Source organism: Bubalus kerabau, chromosome 10 (genome assembly GCF_029407905.1).
Source record: "Bubalus kerabau isolate K-KA32 ecotype Philippines breed swamp buffalo chromosome 10, PCC_UOA_SB_1v2, whole genome shotgun sequence".
NCBI classification, from domain to species: domain Eukaryota; kingdom Metazoa; phylum Chordata; class Mammalia; order Artiodactyla; family Bovidae; genus Bubalus; species Bubalus kerabau.
Genome location: NC_073633.1, coordinates 25,072,569 through 25,088,985, shown reverse-complemented (window position 1 = coordinate 25,088,985; position 16,417 = coordinate 25,072,569). Strand labels below are relative to the sequence as shown.

At 54.8% G+C, this 16,417-nt stretch overlaps 1 protein-coding gene across 1 annotated transcript; it reads right to left on the bottom strand.

Annotated features, from left to right (window-relative positions):
• Positions 1-1,283: 1,283 nt before the first annotated feature.
• Positions 1,284-15,924, bottom strand: TGM1 (transglutaminase 1). The gene is made up of 15 exons (XM_055536271.1): positions 15,826-15,924; positions 14,710-15,093; positions 14,372-14,560; positions 13,145-13,393; positions 12,637-12,755; positions 12,423-12,530; positions 11,828-12,002; positions 11,283-11,421; positions 11,046-11,149; positions 8,310-8,398; positions 7,643-7,796; positions 7,254-7,535; positions 6,963-7,123; positions 6,488-6,624; positions 1,284-1,686 (listed from the first exon to the last, which is right to left on the bottom strand). Exons 1-15 carry the CDS (start codon positions 15,848-15,850, stop codon positions 1,461-1,463), a joined length of 2,541 nt encoding a protein of 846 aa, XP_055392246.1. The 5' UTR covers positions 15,851-15,924; the 3' UTR covers positions 1,284-1,460.
• Positions 15,925-16,417: the final 493 nt, after the last annotated feature.

Below are 16,417 nucleotides of genomic sequence, written 5' to 3'. Positions count from 1 at the left end.
TTTGATTTGAGGGGATGCAGTGGAAGGTTTTGAGTAGAGGATTGACACGATCTGGTCCACTTGCTCATTCTGAGTCAAAGTGGGGAAATAATTAGGAAGCAAGTGCAACAGTCCAGCTGGGGGAGGAAAGCAGCTTGAGCAGGATGGTGGCTGTGGAGGAGAAGAGGAGTGGTCAGAAGCTGAACACCTACGAATGGGAGATAGAACCAGCAAGATTTGCTGACAGATCCAAATGTGGGTTATGAGAGAAAGAGAGGAGTCAAGGGTGACTCCAAAAGTTTGGGGCCAAGGAACTGGAAAGATGGAAGTGCCATTTACTGATGTAGGAGGGGAAGCTGTAGGAAGATACCTGCTGGAGGGAGGTCATGAGTCTGACTTCGGACCTGGTATACTTGAGGTGTCTATGAGACAACCACATTGGACGGTCACATTGTAAAGATATTGAGACAGCAGTAAATACACAAGTTTGGGGTTCAAGGAACACATACAACTTGGGGAGTCTTTAAAACCTCAAGGCTGGCAGAGCTCACCTTGGCAGAGTGTAGCTGGATGACGGACAGCCCAGGGCAGAGGCCTGAGTCACCTGAGCAGAGGCAGAGGTACCAGCTGAAGAGAGTGAGAATGGCAGCCAGAGATCCGAGGGACCAGGAGGGCCTAGTCTACCATCTAGTCTCTAACCATGGTGTTTTCAAAGAATATTTAACTCTGTAGGAATTTATGGGCAGGGTTCCAGGGGGTGGTGGCAAGCAGCATGTGAAACAATGTTAAGTTACTTTCTGTACATGGTGGGAGTTGAGGATTATTATTTTCTCCTTTACCATTTTCTGTATTTTCTTAATGCTTAACACTGAACACGTATTACTTTCGTAAAAATTCTTTGACAAGGATATTTGAAGATCAATACTGGAAAGTGACTTTTGCTGTTCCCAGAGAAGTCCAGCCTATTTCTACCTCAAACGTGTGCCCATAGAAAGGAATTTAGCTCCTTATCTCCATTAGGAGGTGCTGTGGAAGGGGCAGTCCCCCTCAGCCCAGGTAGCTTCAGAAGGGCTTCGGTCAGTAGAAGCACCCTGGGGTGGGGGGAGACTGGCCAGCGAAGCACTGGAGGCTGTCCTGATGCCACGCAGCCCCCATTAAGAGCTGTTGAGAGGTGCCATTGGTGATCTGCCAACCATGCTTCTCAGAACTAGGGGTGTCAGAAATGCCAAGTTGCATCCCCAGGATAGGCCGTGAGCCCACACTCCTTGGCTTGGCATAGACTGACACGTGGACAGAACAGCAGCTTTATTAAAAAACAGTTTATTAGCATCTACGTCCAGCATCTGTGCAAATGAGATCAGCTCCTCCCAGGGGCCTGGGTCTCCCACCTGAGCCCCTGGGGAGCCTCTCTGCCGTAGGCCCCTGTCTTGAGGCAGTGTCCTTGCTCATCTGACATCAGTCCCATTGCTCCTGGCTCAGGGCTAAGCCCCACCTCGAGAGGCCATGGGGATGGTCTCCCCTGAGCGACCGCTGCCTCTAATGTCTGAGAAGGCCCCGCCTCCGCTGGCCGGGGCTACGTCCACCTGGATGACCCCGTGCACCTGGGAGAGCTGTGGGCTATCCAAGCTGGCAATGAGCTGGCGGGGGCCTGGTCTCACAGGCACAAACGTCTGGCGCAGGGTCACTGTCTCGTTGCCCCCAATGTCCCTGTGGGCAGAGATAGGGTCATGGGCCTGGGGTGACAGGGTGTGGAGTGGGGAGTAAGGGCTGATGGGGCAGCTGGAAGGAAGGAGCAGCAGGTGGAGCCCTTCCGGCATTTCTGGGCTCAGCTGGAATCTCTACACCCACGACCTAACCTACAGGAGGACAGAGCCTGAACCCCAAGTCCGCCTCCACAAAGCGTGATCAGTAGCTACCCAGCCAGCTGCCGAGCTGGAAATCTCCTCGGCATTCAGAACTCCTCCCTCCCTGCTCTCACAAACATCTGGGCGAAGAGCGAGCACAGCCCCCTTCCTCTCCATCACTGATGCTCCTGCCCCAACCAGGTCAGCCCCATCCCCTGATGGGTTTCCAAGATAAGGAAACCTCAAAAGGAGACTTTGGGGCTTGACACAGTGTTGCCAAATACTTCCAGGCTTGCCAAGGAAGAAGGTGGAAGAAAAGGAGTTCTCTGCTACCATCACCTCTTAGGATGTTATCTCAAAAAAAAAAAAAGAAAAAAAAGCCCCAAACAAACAAAACAAAACTGGAGTCCCCCAAAAGGCAAGCAAACAACACTGCAGTCCCTCCCAAGAACAGAGACAATTGGCATCTTTAAATTGACACACACACAAGTGTGTATGTGAGAGAAATACACATGCTAGTGTACACACACACACACACACACACACACACCCCTCAGTGTCTTTATTTTCTTCCTTCCCAGGCACCTCTAGTCCCAGATCACCTCTCCAGGAATTTACAATTTCACCTGCCTTCTAACTGCCCTCCTTGCCTCTCATCTCATTTTCCATTCATTTTTCCAGTCACTCAGAGGTGAACTGAGCCTTTCAAGGGCTTGGCTTCCTTGTTGCTTGGGAGATAGACGAAACTGTAGCTCCCCGACCTGACACACAGGCTCACTCTGACTCACCCCGCCTGCCTGCGATCATTCCCCCCACCACCACCACATTCCTCCTGCCCACCAGCCTCAGTGAGCTCCACCCCTCCCCTGAATTCACCTCGTTTTCATGCCTTGCCCCTGGGCTGCCTCCAGACCCAGTTCACACCTCCTCTTCACTGGGGGCTCCCTGGAGCACCTCCTACCCTCAGGAAAATGAATCTCGCCTTTGTCTGAGCTCCTCCAGCAATCTGCATGTGCGCAGACACATTGACTGTGATTGAATGTGTATTGCAGTTGATCACACCTGTTAGTGTCTGTCCTTTCCTGCCTCTGCCTGAAACCCTTACCTCTGGCCCCTGCTAAACTTGAGCCTGCCTTGGGGACCATTTCTGGAGCCAGACTTGTGCAAACACCACAGTCCTCCAAGGGAATGAGCCAACACCCCAACATCAAGGATTTCCTTGGGGCAAAACATTTAGCTTGGAGCCTGCTGCCAAGGGACGTCCCTGGACCACTCTGTACTCCTTCTATCCCATTAACTGTGTAGTTTAGAACACCTACCAGTCATCCTCACTTTCTGATGTAAAATGGAAGTGAATATAAAATGATGGGGTGGGATCAGATGGTCTTGAAGGTGCCTCCAAGCTCTATGAAGGCGAGAAGTAGGAATATAGATGTCTATAGCCTACCTGATAGGTTGTAGACTTAATTTCTATACTTCCTATCAGAATATCCAACTTGAAATTCAGTCTACATCTTAACAGGTAGGCTATACTCTGCGTGCGTGCTCAGTTGCCTCAGTCATCTCCGACTCTGAGACCCTGTGCCCTGAAGCCCGCCAGGCTCCTCTGTCCATGGGATTCTCCAGGCAAGAATATTGGAGTGGGTTGCTATGCCCTCCTCTAGGAGATCTTCCCAACCCAGGGACAGAATTTGCATCTCCTAAACTCCTGCATTGCAGGTGGTTTCTTTACCACTGAATTACAGCGGAAGCCCCAAGCTGTACTCTGCCTGGTAACAAATCTGTGTTTTTAATTTGTGCCCACTTTTCTATTGATATGAGGTTAAAGGTTGTTTGGGTTCAGACCAGCCTTCAAAAGTCTATTTACCCATATTATAATTGAACTGTGGGGCTTCTCCGGTGGCTCAGGGGTAAAGAATTTTCCTGCAATGCAGAAGACTCAGGAGACATGCGTTTGATCCCCAGATAGGGAAGATCCCCTGGAGGAGGGCATGGCAACCCACTCCAGTATTCTTGCCTGGAGAATCCCCATGGAGAGAGGAGCCTGGTGGGCCTCAGTCCATAGGGTCACAAAGAGTCAGACACAACTGAAGCAACTGAGCACACACATGTGTAATTGAACTGTACTATTTCAGAGCCTAGCCTTTATTTATAAGATTATTTCCAAGATAAATTGCTGTCTAGGTTCCAACTAGGGATGTCAAGATCTCTCCCTACCCTGATCTTAGTATCGGGCATGACCTTGGCTGCACCATAGTTTGAGAGTTTGAGGCAAACACATCAGCTACTAATGCTGGAATGTGCCCACAACTGAGTGCCAGTAATAAAACAAACTCCCTGACAGGACATCAGAACTTAGACATCCAAATTAGCATTGTCTTTGATGCTAATTTGAGTATTAGCATCAAATTAGCATTTATGCTCTTGTTCCACCACACTGAACATTTAAAAAAGCTCCTCTCAGATTTTCCTTCACAGCCATTTAAAACCACACACACATTACATGTACCCACTTGGGCGTGCACTCACACCTGGCCAAGTCACTGTCCCTCCTTTACAGCCAAGGCTCATTTCTGATTGAAAAGGGCATTATGACCCACCTGGCTCACTTATTTACCTTATTAATCAGTCTTAGTTCTAAATGACTTGAAGCTGTTTCCCCAAAGTCAAATCCACTCCTTTAGAAGACCACCCTAAGGACATTCTCGAGAATGTGATTCAGGCTCTGGGGGAAATTCCCAAGAAGGGTTTGGAGCAGACTTCTAGCTTCCCCTGGTGACTGCTTTAGTGGTGACAACAGCCGTCTGGAGGAGTAAGTGCTGGAATGTTTATTAAGTGGCCAGTCAGCAGGTGGGGTGGCATGCCTTCTGCCATAATGAGGCTCCATACCACAGCCTTTGATGTGCAAATGAGAGTGAAGTAATGCCAATTTTGGAATTGCTTGGGTTGGCCAAGAAGTTTGTTTAGGGATTTTCTCTAAGATGTTAGGGGAAAACCCAAACGAACTTTTTGGCCAGCCAATAATATACCCAAATCAGCAGCTAGGGGCTCTCACCTGTGCTGGAGGCCCCACCTGGGCTCACAGTAGCTGGAGGAGCCACAGAATGTCAACCGAGGGCCTACCTTGAGAAACCACCATCCAACCCTCTCATTTACTGGTGGGGAGACTGGGCCCATACAAGCCCCACAGTTAAAGAGAGGGGCTGAGTCTCCAGTACGCAGTGTGGGTGGCCCTTGCCTTACTCCCTGGAAGGGGAGAGAATCAAAGATCTGGCAGGGAAGCTGAGGGGAGCCCAGCTCCGGGGACCCCTCAGGACAGGGGAACCTCTGTCTGTCAGCGGCAGGTGAGAGACCCCAGCAAGCAGGCTGCCTGGGAGTTCCAAGATCCGCTCTCTAAGCTGCCAGAAACTCTTTTAGGGCGACAGGAGGAGAGCGCTCCTTTGTGAGGTGTCCCATCACCCAGGAGCCCAGGATGGGTCAAAGGTCAGAAGAGCAGCCTTTTCAGCTCTGGTCTGTTGGTGAAAGTGGCGGCCACCCCCAGGCAGAGCCTGTGTGTGTGGGGAGAGGGATGGGTAGGGTAGTCAGGGACCCTCTGTTTCCCCACCCAGCCCCTCCATGAGTGTGGTCACTTTCCCTTGGGTGCTGTTTATTGGATGAGGAAAATTCCTGCCCCTGTCACCAGAAAGCTGATCTTAAAGGTCAGCCTCTGGCCTTCTCTGCTTTCCCTGTTCCTGCATGTGTGAGTCCATGTCAGAGGTGGCAGCGTGGCCCGGGAACACGACCTTGGGCACTTGCCGGGCACATAGCCTCCCCTGGCTTGGGATCAGGCCCCAGCAGGTGGGATGAGGGCCTGAGGCACAGGGCTCTCTCCTTAGGAACTGTTCACTCTGCTCACCACACCAGCCCAGCAACCAGCTTGAGAGCCTGTGTGAGGTGCTCACTGTGGCGGAGGAGTGGAGCCTGCCCCTTAGGAGCCGAGACCCTCTGGGAGATGTGGCCACCAGCTGCCCCATCTGTAAAGGGGGGCAGCTACCAGCGGAGCACTGATGTTGTGCCCAGCACCACGATGAGGGCTTTACATGCATGTCTCCTGTGATTCTCAGCCACCCCATCTGTAAAGGGGGGCAGCCACCAGCGGAGCACTGATGCTGTGCCCAGCACCACGCTGAGGGCTTTACATGCCTTGTCTCCTGTGATTCTCAGAGCCAGGTTATTACTGTTATCCCCACTTTACAGGTGAGAAAACTGAGGCATAGAGAAGATCATACATAGAGCACACAGCCCATGAGTGATGAAGCCAGGACCTGAAGCTCATCATATGATTGTCTCTAATGTACTTTAAAGGGTATTGGGGGTCTCCAAATGAGCTTACATTCCTGAAAGTGCCTGCTCAACTCTTGAGTGCTGGGCGACAGCAGTGACAAATTACTAGTGATTCCTATTTGAGGTTTTAGCTCCCTAACAAGCCAGCAAGGCAGGCAGGGACACCGAGGAGCACTGCCTGAAGCAGGCCTTCTTGAACTCAGGCAGGAGGTGTTGCTGGCTGGCCCCAAGTGACAGACCTTACTGTCCTGAGCTGAGCAGGAGAGGGACAAAGGTGGGACCCATGCAGCCAGGAGGCTGGCAAGGGCAGTGGTTGGGGCAAAAGGAGGGACTGCACTCACCCAACATTGAGGATCTTGGGCCTCTGCAACCCGGAGCCCTCGAGCCGGAAGACGACGTTGGTGAGGGTGACAGGCAGCGGGTTCTTGAAGACAATCTGTACTTCGCACTCCTGGCCAACCACGGCTGCTCCCAGTAACTGAGAGAGAAAGAGACCCCCATTATCAGAGCCTCGGGCCAAATTTATGGGACTGGACAGTCCCACCAGAGAGGGAGGGAAAGCTCCTTAGAATGAAGACCGCCCTGACCCCACATTCCTGCATCTGGGGGAGGGCTCACCCAAAGCCAGAGAGGAAACTCCAACCTACTCCCCAGCTGAAGCCACCCCAGAGTAAGGGAAAGGAGACCTGATTTTCCAGAAAAGGGAACCGAAGCCCAAGAGCCCAGGCTGGTCCCTGACCTCCTCCCGCCACTGCTTCTGGCCTAATGCCCTGCGCCTCGCCCTCCAATCTGCCCCAGCCCAGCCCGCTGCTCTACCGTGAGACTGAGGTCTGGGGTACGCAGACGGAAGGTGTGCTGCTTGGCCAGCACCTGCCCGTTCTCCTTCACGTGGCCTGAGACGTTGAGCAGCATGGCCCCCTGGTCTACGAGGTGGACGCGGTATTCCTTGTAGGCCACGGGCATGGTCACGCGCTCCGCTGCAGGGAAGAGGCCTGGTGTCACCGAGGCCTGCTTCCCCAGACCCGGCCTCCCCAGGTCTCCATGTCCCCAGCCCTGGGCTACCCAGCCATGGAGGGGGGTGCTACAGGCTGGGGACGAGGCACTTACAGGCCCCCGGCGCCAGCACCACCTCCTTCTTGCTCTCCTTGAAGACAGATCCCGTGACGCCCGTGTAGAAGGTGACAGAGAGGTAGAGGTGCAGCTTCACGGTGCGGAGGCTGCTGCCACGGTTGGTCAGCACCACGCAGACCATCAGGTCCTGCCCCATCACTGCGTCCTGTGCCTCCACCTGCACGGCCACATCCTCTGCGGAGTCCCGCGTGGCGTACACGTTGGGTTTGCTGCCATGGGCGGCCGCGGTCTCCACTGCCTTCCGCTCTGCTTCTGAGCCTGGGGGTTGAGGGTCAAGGGTGAGCTTACAGCTGCTGCTGGCTGGGCGGGCGCTTGGAAGGCACCCTTGGTTGTGGCCAGAGCTGGCCGGGATGGGGAGCTGCTACCTTCTGGGTGCTTATAGGTGTGCGTGATGTCTTCCCGCATGTTGGAGCCGATGGCCTTCGTAATGATGAGTGAGCCGATGGCCTTCTCCTCCACATACACGATCTTGAAGCTGCCGTCATCCTGTCGCTGCCAGTAAACTTTGTCACTGTTCACCTGTCGGGAGGGCAGTTGTGGGGGGTGTGAGCCAGGAATGAATGAGCCAGAGGGTCTGAGGGCGGGCATGACCCCCCAGCTGCCTTCCCCGGATCCTAGGAACTGCAGGGAAGGCCGGATCCAAAGGTTGGGAGCTTCCTGGCAGAGTGAAACTGGGAGACTTTTCAAGCTGAGCCAGACAAGGCCAGACAGCAGGAAAGAAGTTGATCTGGGAGGCTCCTCACAGTGCATTGGGCATTAATAACAGTAATCCCTTGCACTCACTTGCTGACTCCATGACTTATAAAGCAGTTTCATACCCATTATTTCTTTTGATCCTGAGCACAGAAAGCACGGCAGCCATTATTATGGCTTTTTACAGTTGGGAAAACTAAGATTTGTAGAATGAGTGACCTGCCCAAGGTCACAAAGGTAGTTGGTCAGCAGTGGGGCACGCCTGGAGAACCTAGGACCAACGCCAGTGCCCTGGTCGCCCCAGGCTGCCCATGAAGGCACCAGGCGCACAGCCCTCACCTCTGCAAAAATGAAGGGTGTGTCATACTTCATGTAGACCAAGCCATTCTTGATGGACTGCACAGAGCAGGGCCCACAGCAGAAGATGCCTATGGGAGTGAGGGCACCACAGGGGTGAGAGATCCAGGGAGGCTGAGTAGGACCCCCAGATCCTGGGCCCACCCTTCCAAGCCCACCCAGTGCCCACTGCCCAGGTTCAGCACCCCCCAGTCCAGATTCTCTGGTGGCTCAGACGGTAAAGAGTCTGTCTGCAATGCAGGAGACTTGGGTTTGATCCCTGGGTCAGGAAGATCCCCTGAAGAAGGAAATGGCAACCCACTCCAGTATTCTTGCCAGAAAATCCCATGGACGGAGGAACCTGGCAGGCTACAGTCCATGGGGTCACAAAGAGTTGGACACGACTGACCGATTTCACTTCACAGTCCAGCTCAGGGAGGGCAAACAAAGGGGAAAGCAGTTCTATTTTGCGTCAGTCATTGGTTGGGGTGAGGGGGGCAGTGACGACTGTAGGGGGGACAAGCCTGCCTTGTTAACCGAATTGCTGGCACACTTCCTCCATTGGCTGAAGCTGGATGTCGGCTGTCTATGACCCCCAGAGGTCAAGACCCCACCCCACCCACCCCATCCTACATCAAAACAAACCCAGAGCCCATTATGGCTCTGCTTGCCAGCTGGGAGAGAGATGACATCACAGTCACCATTCCAGAAAGATCCAGAACCACCCTCAGCTCTATAGCCCACGGTATCCTTTCTGTGGGCAGGTGACAGGGGAGCTGGTAGGAAACAATGTCTGTCTTCATCATGCTCTGGAGGGCTTTCTGGAGGAGATAGGTTGATAGAGAGGAGGTGTGGCTGAGAGGACACAGAACAGGAAGTGAGGGCTGTCCAACAGGAGAGAATCTTAGAAAATACCTCGAACTAGGGTCTCCTTTTACAGATGGGGAAATAGGCTCAGCAAGGCAAAGTGACTGCCAGGAGACGTAAGACAGCCGGACACAGAGAGACTGGAAGGGCTAATCCTTACTAAGTAGCTACTAAGCTCCAGCCATGCTGCTAGTCCAATATGACTTCTCATTTGATCCTCCCAATCACCCTATAAGGTATACATCATCCCCATATTACAAACAAGAACACCAGAGCTCAAAGGTGCAAGGAACTGGCCTAAGATGACATATCTAAGAAGTGATCAAGCTAGAATCAAGCCCGGGCCTGGCTGGCTTCAGAATCCCTGCCTGCCACCTAGCCCACCCACTTCCTAGAGTGGGGACTGGAACTCATGTCTCCTGGTGTCCTGTGACAGGCTGTCTCAATATCACAGGCATCTCTGGGGTTGTATAACTCAGGGGGCACTATTTACAGAGATGATTGAGAGGGAGGGGTCTGGTCAGAGACCAGAAGAGGAAGGTAGGCTAGGGGAGGGCTATCTGACTCAGGGTGAGGAAGGGAGAAGGGGGAGGCAGGGAGGGGAGAAGCAGCTGGAGGGGCAGGTGGGGGCTCCCTGGGGCCAGATTATTAACTGGGAAGGGTGTGGGGGACCTGTTTGAGATCTAATTTTGTTTTTGACCGCACCTCATGGCATGCAAAACTTCCCCCGCCAGGGACTGAACCTACAGCCCTGGCAGTGGAAGTGTGGAGTCTTAACCAGTGGACCACCAGGAAAGTCTGGGGAGATCTAATTTTTGCAGAAACATGCGTTGTGGAAAAGAGACTAGTAGGTTACACCATCAGTGATTATTTCTTATGCTGGACTGCGTTATAGAAGCTGTTATCCCCTTTGAACCTACCTGAACCCTGATTTTTTTCCCCATACCGTATATATAACCCAGTGGAGCAATGAGAAGAACTTGGTAAAAGGAAGAATATGTGTCAAAAGACAGGAAGTCAGGGGCTGGGTTCACGCTGCTGCTGACCTAACACTGTGCCCTAGAGAAAGCCTCTAACCCAGACGATCTGCAACATCACCAGGGGAACTTTCAAAACACACAGATTTCTGGAATCTGTTCCCGGAATTCAGGTTTAGAAATTTCCTTGAAACAAAACTGAAACCACCTGAGAGAGAATAGGAAATTTTCCATTTTATATTACGCAATTCTATATATTTTTTTCTTCCAAGCATGTTTTACTTAAAATGTGCTTAGTCACTCAGTTCTGTCCGACTCATTATGACCCCATGGACTGTAGCCCACCAGGCTCCTCTGTCCGTGGAATTCTCCTGGCAAGAATACTGGAGTGGGTTGCCATGACCTCCTCCAGGGGATCTTCCCAAGCCAAGGATCAAACCTGCGTCTCCTGAATTGGCAGGTGAATTCTTTACCACTGAGTCACCTGGGAAGCTCTTTACTTAAAATAGTGACTTTTTAAACTATAAAAAAATATATATATAAATAAAAAGGTCTTTCAATTAATTATCTCCAGGACATGTAAATAAAAATATAAGTGGAAAAAGTGGGTTTGTTGAGTGAGGGAAACCTCTCCCTGAATTCTCTCAAATCTTTGGACTTTTGAGCCATCTGAGTGTAATAACCATTATAAATAAATAAAATTGGGGCAAATAATTATGCAGAAAGGTGAAAATAAATGACGGGTCACATGGTGATTGCCCTCATGAGTCCGTTTGAAGAACGAAAGGATCTGACTCCAAGGCCCCGTCCAGGACACTGGAGTTTGTTCCCCTAGTTGGGGACACAGGGAGGGGCCCCCAGTGGAGTCTAGGAGCCAGGCAGGGGCCCTGCTCACCACTGCTGGTTTCCTGGGGTGTGGCGTCCACAACCTGCCATCCATCGAAGCCTGAGGGCAGATCTGGCCTCTTCATCCAACAGTCGTTCCACACGTGGAAGTTCCTGGATGGACATAGATGGAGGGCTCGGTGGGCTGCCTACCTGGGGTTTCCCCAGCATCCCCTGCTCTCGACATCCAGGCCTCGGGTCTCTGGTCATCAGCAGGGACAGGCAGCCCAGCCCAGCCCAGCCTCACCAGACAGAATCATGGTTCAGGTGCTCCAGGGGCTTCATGTTCTCATCAAAGTATATGTCCATGGTGAGGGAAGTGTCTGTGTCGTGCGCGGAGTTGAAGTTGGTGACAGTACGGGTGGCCAGGCCCAGGCAGCGCAGCACTGTGGGGAAGCAGCCAGGGTTGGGTTCAGGGCCCCGGGCCAGGGCAGGGGTAGGGGGGCAGGTGAGGCGTGAGGTCAGGAATAGCAAGGGGAAAGGGGCAACTGGGGTTGCCAAGCTGGGTCAGGGGTCACTAGAGTCAGAAGTTCACTGAGCCAGGGAGTGTTGGGGGTTAGGGGAAGCCAGGCCACCTGCCTGGCCTTGTGCCTGCCTGTCCCTTCTCCCTCCTCTCCTCTAGGCCTTTCTGGGTTGTTAACACTAATTAATGATAATTAAGGCCAGCCTGCCAGCCACCCCCGCCCATCCCTGCACTGCAGCCACAACTGGGCTGGGCTCACGAAGGTGGAGCCTAGCTTCCTTCCACCCTCCGTGTAAAGCCCAGGCGGTCCCGTCCCATCCCTCCACTACCTGTGGTGGTCACGCCTGCGAAGACCCAGCACTGGCCGAAGGGCACAGAGCTGCCGGTGCGGAGGTAGCTGAGGAGGATCTCCACGCTGCCCACCCATGCTGAGGGGTTGGTGCCTCGGGAATAATCTCCAGACCAGTTCCCAATCAGGACCCCATTGTCATCCAAGGAGTTCACCTGTCCAGGACAGGATGGGGTGGGGCAGAATTGGGGAAGAGGCTCAGGGCCCCCCAGCCTAACCCCCGGCCCTGCAACCATCCCTCACCCCTAAACGCTCAGGATTCAGAGGCAGCCTGAGTCCTGCCTGCCCCTCCCACAGCCCTCTGCCCCCCCATCCTGGTCTGACACAGGAATGTGCATCCTGGGTGTGCCAAGTTTGGGCTTTGGCCCTACATTCCACAAGAGCTGGAACTGGAGCCAGGAAGGGGAGGGTTAGGGGACAGGTTGGAAGGGGAGATGAGTGAGATCCCTTCCCACCGTACCTTTTGCAAGGGCACGGACAGGGCTTGGGTCCTGGAAGAATCAGAAATGGTAGGAGTGGGGGCGGGAGACAGCAGGCAGACACTCAGTAGGGCTCAGAGACTCAAGGGGGCTCACCATGGCAGAGATGACCCGGGAGACACTGATGGGGTCCCCGCGGCCTGCATAGGGCATGCCCCGCCGGTCCAGGATGTACAGGCAGGCGTCCAGCACCCCGTGGTCAAACTGGGGGAAGCCAAGGCAGAGGTGACCCTTAGGCTAGCACCTGCGCCCCCACCCCGCCTCACCTGCCTCTAGTGCCCTGAGTGCACGAGGCCCCAGCCAACCCTACCTGGCCGTAGTTCCAGGTCCGCTCGCCAATCTGCGCTTCTGTCCCATAGTAAATTCGCCCAGACTCATTAAGCACGTACTCCTGCCGCCAGTCCTCATGGTCCACATACACGATGTCCTCTGTGTCCCCAAAACACACATGCCTGGTCCCCTTCAGCCCTCTCCCTGGGTCCCACCTGCCCCTCAGCTGCTTCTGCAGGGCTCATGACTGCAGAGGAAGAGCAGGGACACCTCTAGCCTGACAGCGCTGCTTCCAGGAAGTACAGAGCAAACAAGATAGGGGATAATGGGAGAAGGGTGGCTGTCACCAGGGCCGTTCACCAGGAGAGGTGATGCGGCTCTGTGACCTTGGGCTGGTCACTTCTCTACATCCTGCATTGAGGTCCCCTCACCTGGACGCTGGGAAGCTGGCTTTTCCTAGGGCTAGGCACACAGGCACGTAGCCAGATTTAGCAAAGGAAGCCCTACACGCCCTCCCCTCCTGTCCATGTTTTGCTCCAGCAGCTCACCTGGGCACCAGGGATTGAAGAGGATGTAGATCTCATTGCGGGGGTCAAAGGGCAATTGGAACTCTCCAGCTCCACAGCGTGTGCGGATGGTGAACTGGAACTTGCCGATGATGGCGTTGGGGGAGGTGTGGACCCGTAGGTTCAGATTCTGCCCACTGGACTTGGTCACCTGGGCCTTCCAGCCTCCACTGCCCCCCTTGCCCACCGGGATGATCACATGGGTGCCCTTGCCCACCTCGGGATTATTTCCTGCCGTGGAGGAAACACCAATTAGCTGCTGCAGCCCACTTGAAGCAGGGGGATGGAGCCTTGGACTTCTTTCAGCCCCACCCAAGATGTGTGTCCCAAGTTGGACAATTGCCTGGGCCAGATTGAGAACAGCTCTGTCCCCACCCGATGCATACCCACATGTCAGGGCAGAGCTCCAGTCCAACATCCCAAACCTGTTCCCTTGCACTTAACTCGGAGGTGAGTAGAAGAGACCAGGTCACCGTCACCCTCTACCTGCCTGACTGTCCCAGTACCTGGGCAGGAGGAGCAGAGCCGCCCTGTCTGGGTCTAGGTGTCCCTGCCCCACATGAAAGCACAGTTCCTGTCCTGAAAGCCTGCCTGCTCACTGGGCCTGCAGCTTCCAGAGCCCAGGGCATCCCTGCTGGAGGTGGTAAGGGTACCTGGGAAATTAGAGGCTGGGGTGGGCAAGGCTAGGCCCTAATCAAAGGGTACCAGGAGTCACCCGCCCCCGGCAGCAGTATAATCATCAGCCTAGGCAGTCAGTGGCCACCATGCAATGCAATGAGGGAGGCACCTGCCCTGGGCCATGGGAACAGAGAGACAGAGTTGGACAGAGAGTGAAGTCACATCCTGGGGAAGGAGGGCAGACCCAGAAAGAAAGATACCCAAAAGCAGCAACACTGGAGAGGATGCAGTAGTAAGGATCCAAAGGAAAAGTATCTTGAGACAAATGCTCCTGGAGGCTCGGAGAGGGTGAGCTTAGGAAACGAAAACAGGGAAGCCAAGACCCTCCCTCCGGGGGACATACTTACATGATTACACCTGCCTTAGCTGGCAGGGGTGAGGAGTGGGGTAAGGGAGGAGCCTAAAGACATCCCTGTGACCCTAATACCAGGGCTGGCAGCCCTGCTAACCAGCTCCCTATCCCTACTCCACCACCACCCCTACTCCACTTCACCACCATCATCCCCATCCCCCACTGCAGGCTCCACTGACCGATGCACAGCTCCAGGGTGACATGATCAGAGGACTCATAGGGACGAGACAGGAAGAGGACCATTTGGAAAGGCTGCCCACGGCGGAGAATCAGCTCATCGTACTCGAACTCGTCCGTGTGGTGCTCTCGGCGGTTCTGGTCTGAGCGTGAACTCAGCAGATCCACACCAGTCACCACCAGCATTCCCTCTGCAAGGCCACAGCTCCGGCTCAGTAAAGCCCCACGGGGCGTCCAGGCCCCCACCACTAGCCTCCCAGGCCCCCAGAGATGTCAGAATGAGCCTCAGGCCCAATTAAGGCATTTTGGCTCTCAGATAACATAGCCAGGTGGGCCTCACCTCGGATGGTGCCATCTCCAGCTGCGTTCACAGCGCTGCTCCGGGAGCCAGGCCGGCGGGAGTCCCGGGAGCCAGGCTGGCGGGAGTCCCGGGAGCCAGGTTGGCGGGAGTCCCGGGAGCCAGGTTGGCGGGAGTCTGAGCCCCGGGAGTCGGGTCTTCGATTCCTGGAGCCAGATCCTCGACCTCCCCGGTCTCCATGGCGCTCAGGCCCCCAGTCATCGTCTTCTGTGTTCCGGCTAGAGCAGCAGCCACAGCAGCGAGCCCAGAAGGAACGGCCCCCGCGGCGAGAACGTCTGTCTGGCTCTGGTTCTGGCTCTGGAGAAGGTGTGGTGGGGGGCTGCCAGGGGTTTCCGCCCCAGCGGCCGACATCCGAGCGAGGACCGCCTATGTGGAAGAGGCAGGGAGGCTCTGATCACTCACTCAGATCTCCTTTACCCCTACAGGATGCTCCAATCAGCTCACCCAGAAACCCTCCATCCAGAGAGCTGATTCCATCCCAGCCAGATGACAGATGATCTGACCCTGACCCTGAGATTCCCTCAGATCCACCCAGAGACCTTCCCCCAAAGTCTCCTTTCACTCACCTAGAGAAACTTGCCAAATTAGACAGACGAGTCTTTTTCCCCTCTCACCCTCACACGGACATCCTCCAAAGCAGATGCCCAAACCAGAAACCTGCTCCAGCACTCATCCCAGGAAACGAGTGCACACTTGTCACAGCTTCGAGAGGCGGCAGCACAGACCATCCTGAGCCTGCTGCCCCTGAAAGCTCCTCAGTCTAGAGATCCAATGCTGACAGCCTCAGGGACCCATTGCTTAGAAGGAATCCCCCACCCACTGCTCTCTGAATTAGACAGATAAGTGACATTCACCACCGGGGGTCCAGGCATTTCCCCACATCGTCGGGTCATACACCCATGAGGAGTTGCTGGGAGGGGTAGGAGGCGGAGGTGCCTGAAGTCAGGCTTCCCAGGCAGGGGATCTCTGGTCGCCTGGAGCCTCGCTGGGGCGGACAGGCTCTGGCTGGCCCGCACTCCACCTTGTTGGGACCCGACCTCAGCCGCCAGACAGCATCGCTGGGGTTCAGCATCGCAGTGCCCCGTCGGAGCCCCTCACCTGATGAAGGTGTTGGCGACGTCATCTCTGAGTCCCGCGGCGGAGGTGGAACAGGTCAGGACCGATGGGACTGGACGGAGATGGGACTGGACGGACTCCGCCGCACGAATGGAAGGTGTGGGGCGGGCCGGTAAGTGGTTTTTAAGGGGGGAGGGCGGGGCCGAGCTTCTGGGAAGAAGAGGAAGGAAGGTTGCTTCGTCCCCCTACTTGGGGGAGGAGGTCCAGCGTCTGGGGGCCGGGAAATGACGCTGGGCCACACCCTCTTTTCCCCTTTCGAGGAACTAAGGACCGACGTGTAGGGAGAGGGCACGGTTGGAGTCTGTGAGGGCTCAAGTCGGAAAGACTCGGTGAGACCACCTGTCTGGGGGATGCTGCCTGCCAAACTGGGTGCATCAGAGGCACCTTCTCGGTGGAGAAGCTCAGAGGGCAATGGGGCAGGGACCCCCTTCCACCCACACCTCTATCCAGCAGACTTGCTGTTCCCAAGCTCAGGCTGCCTGGCTGTGTCTCTGAAACTGCCCATGGGCTGGCTCTTAGGACTCACCCAGTCCAGGGAGGTCCCTGGATCCCAAGTTGTTACAGACTGGTGACA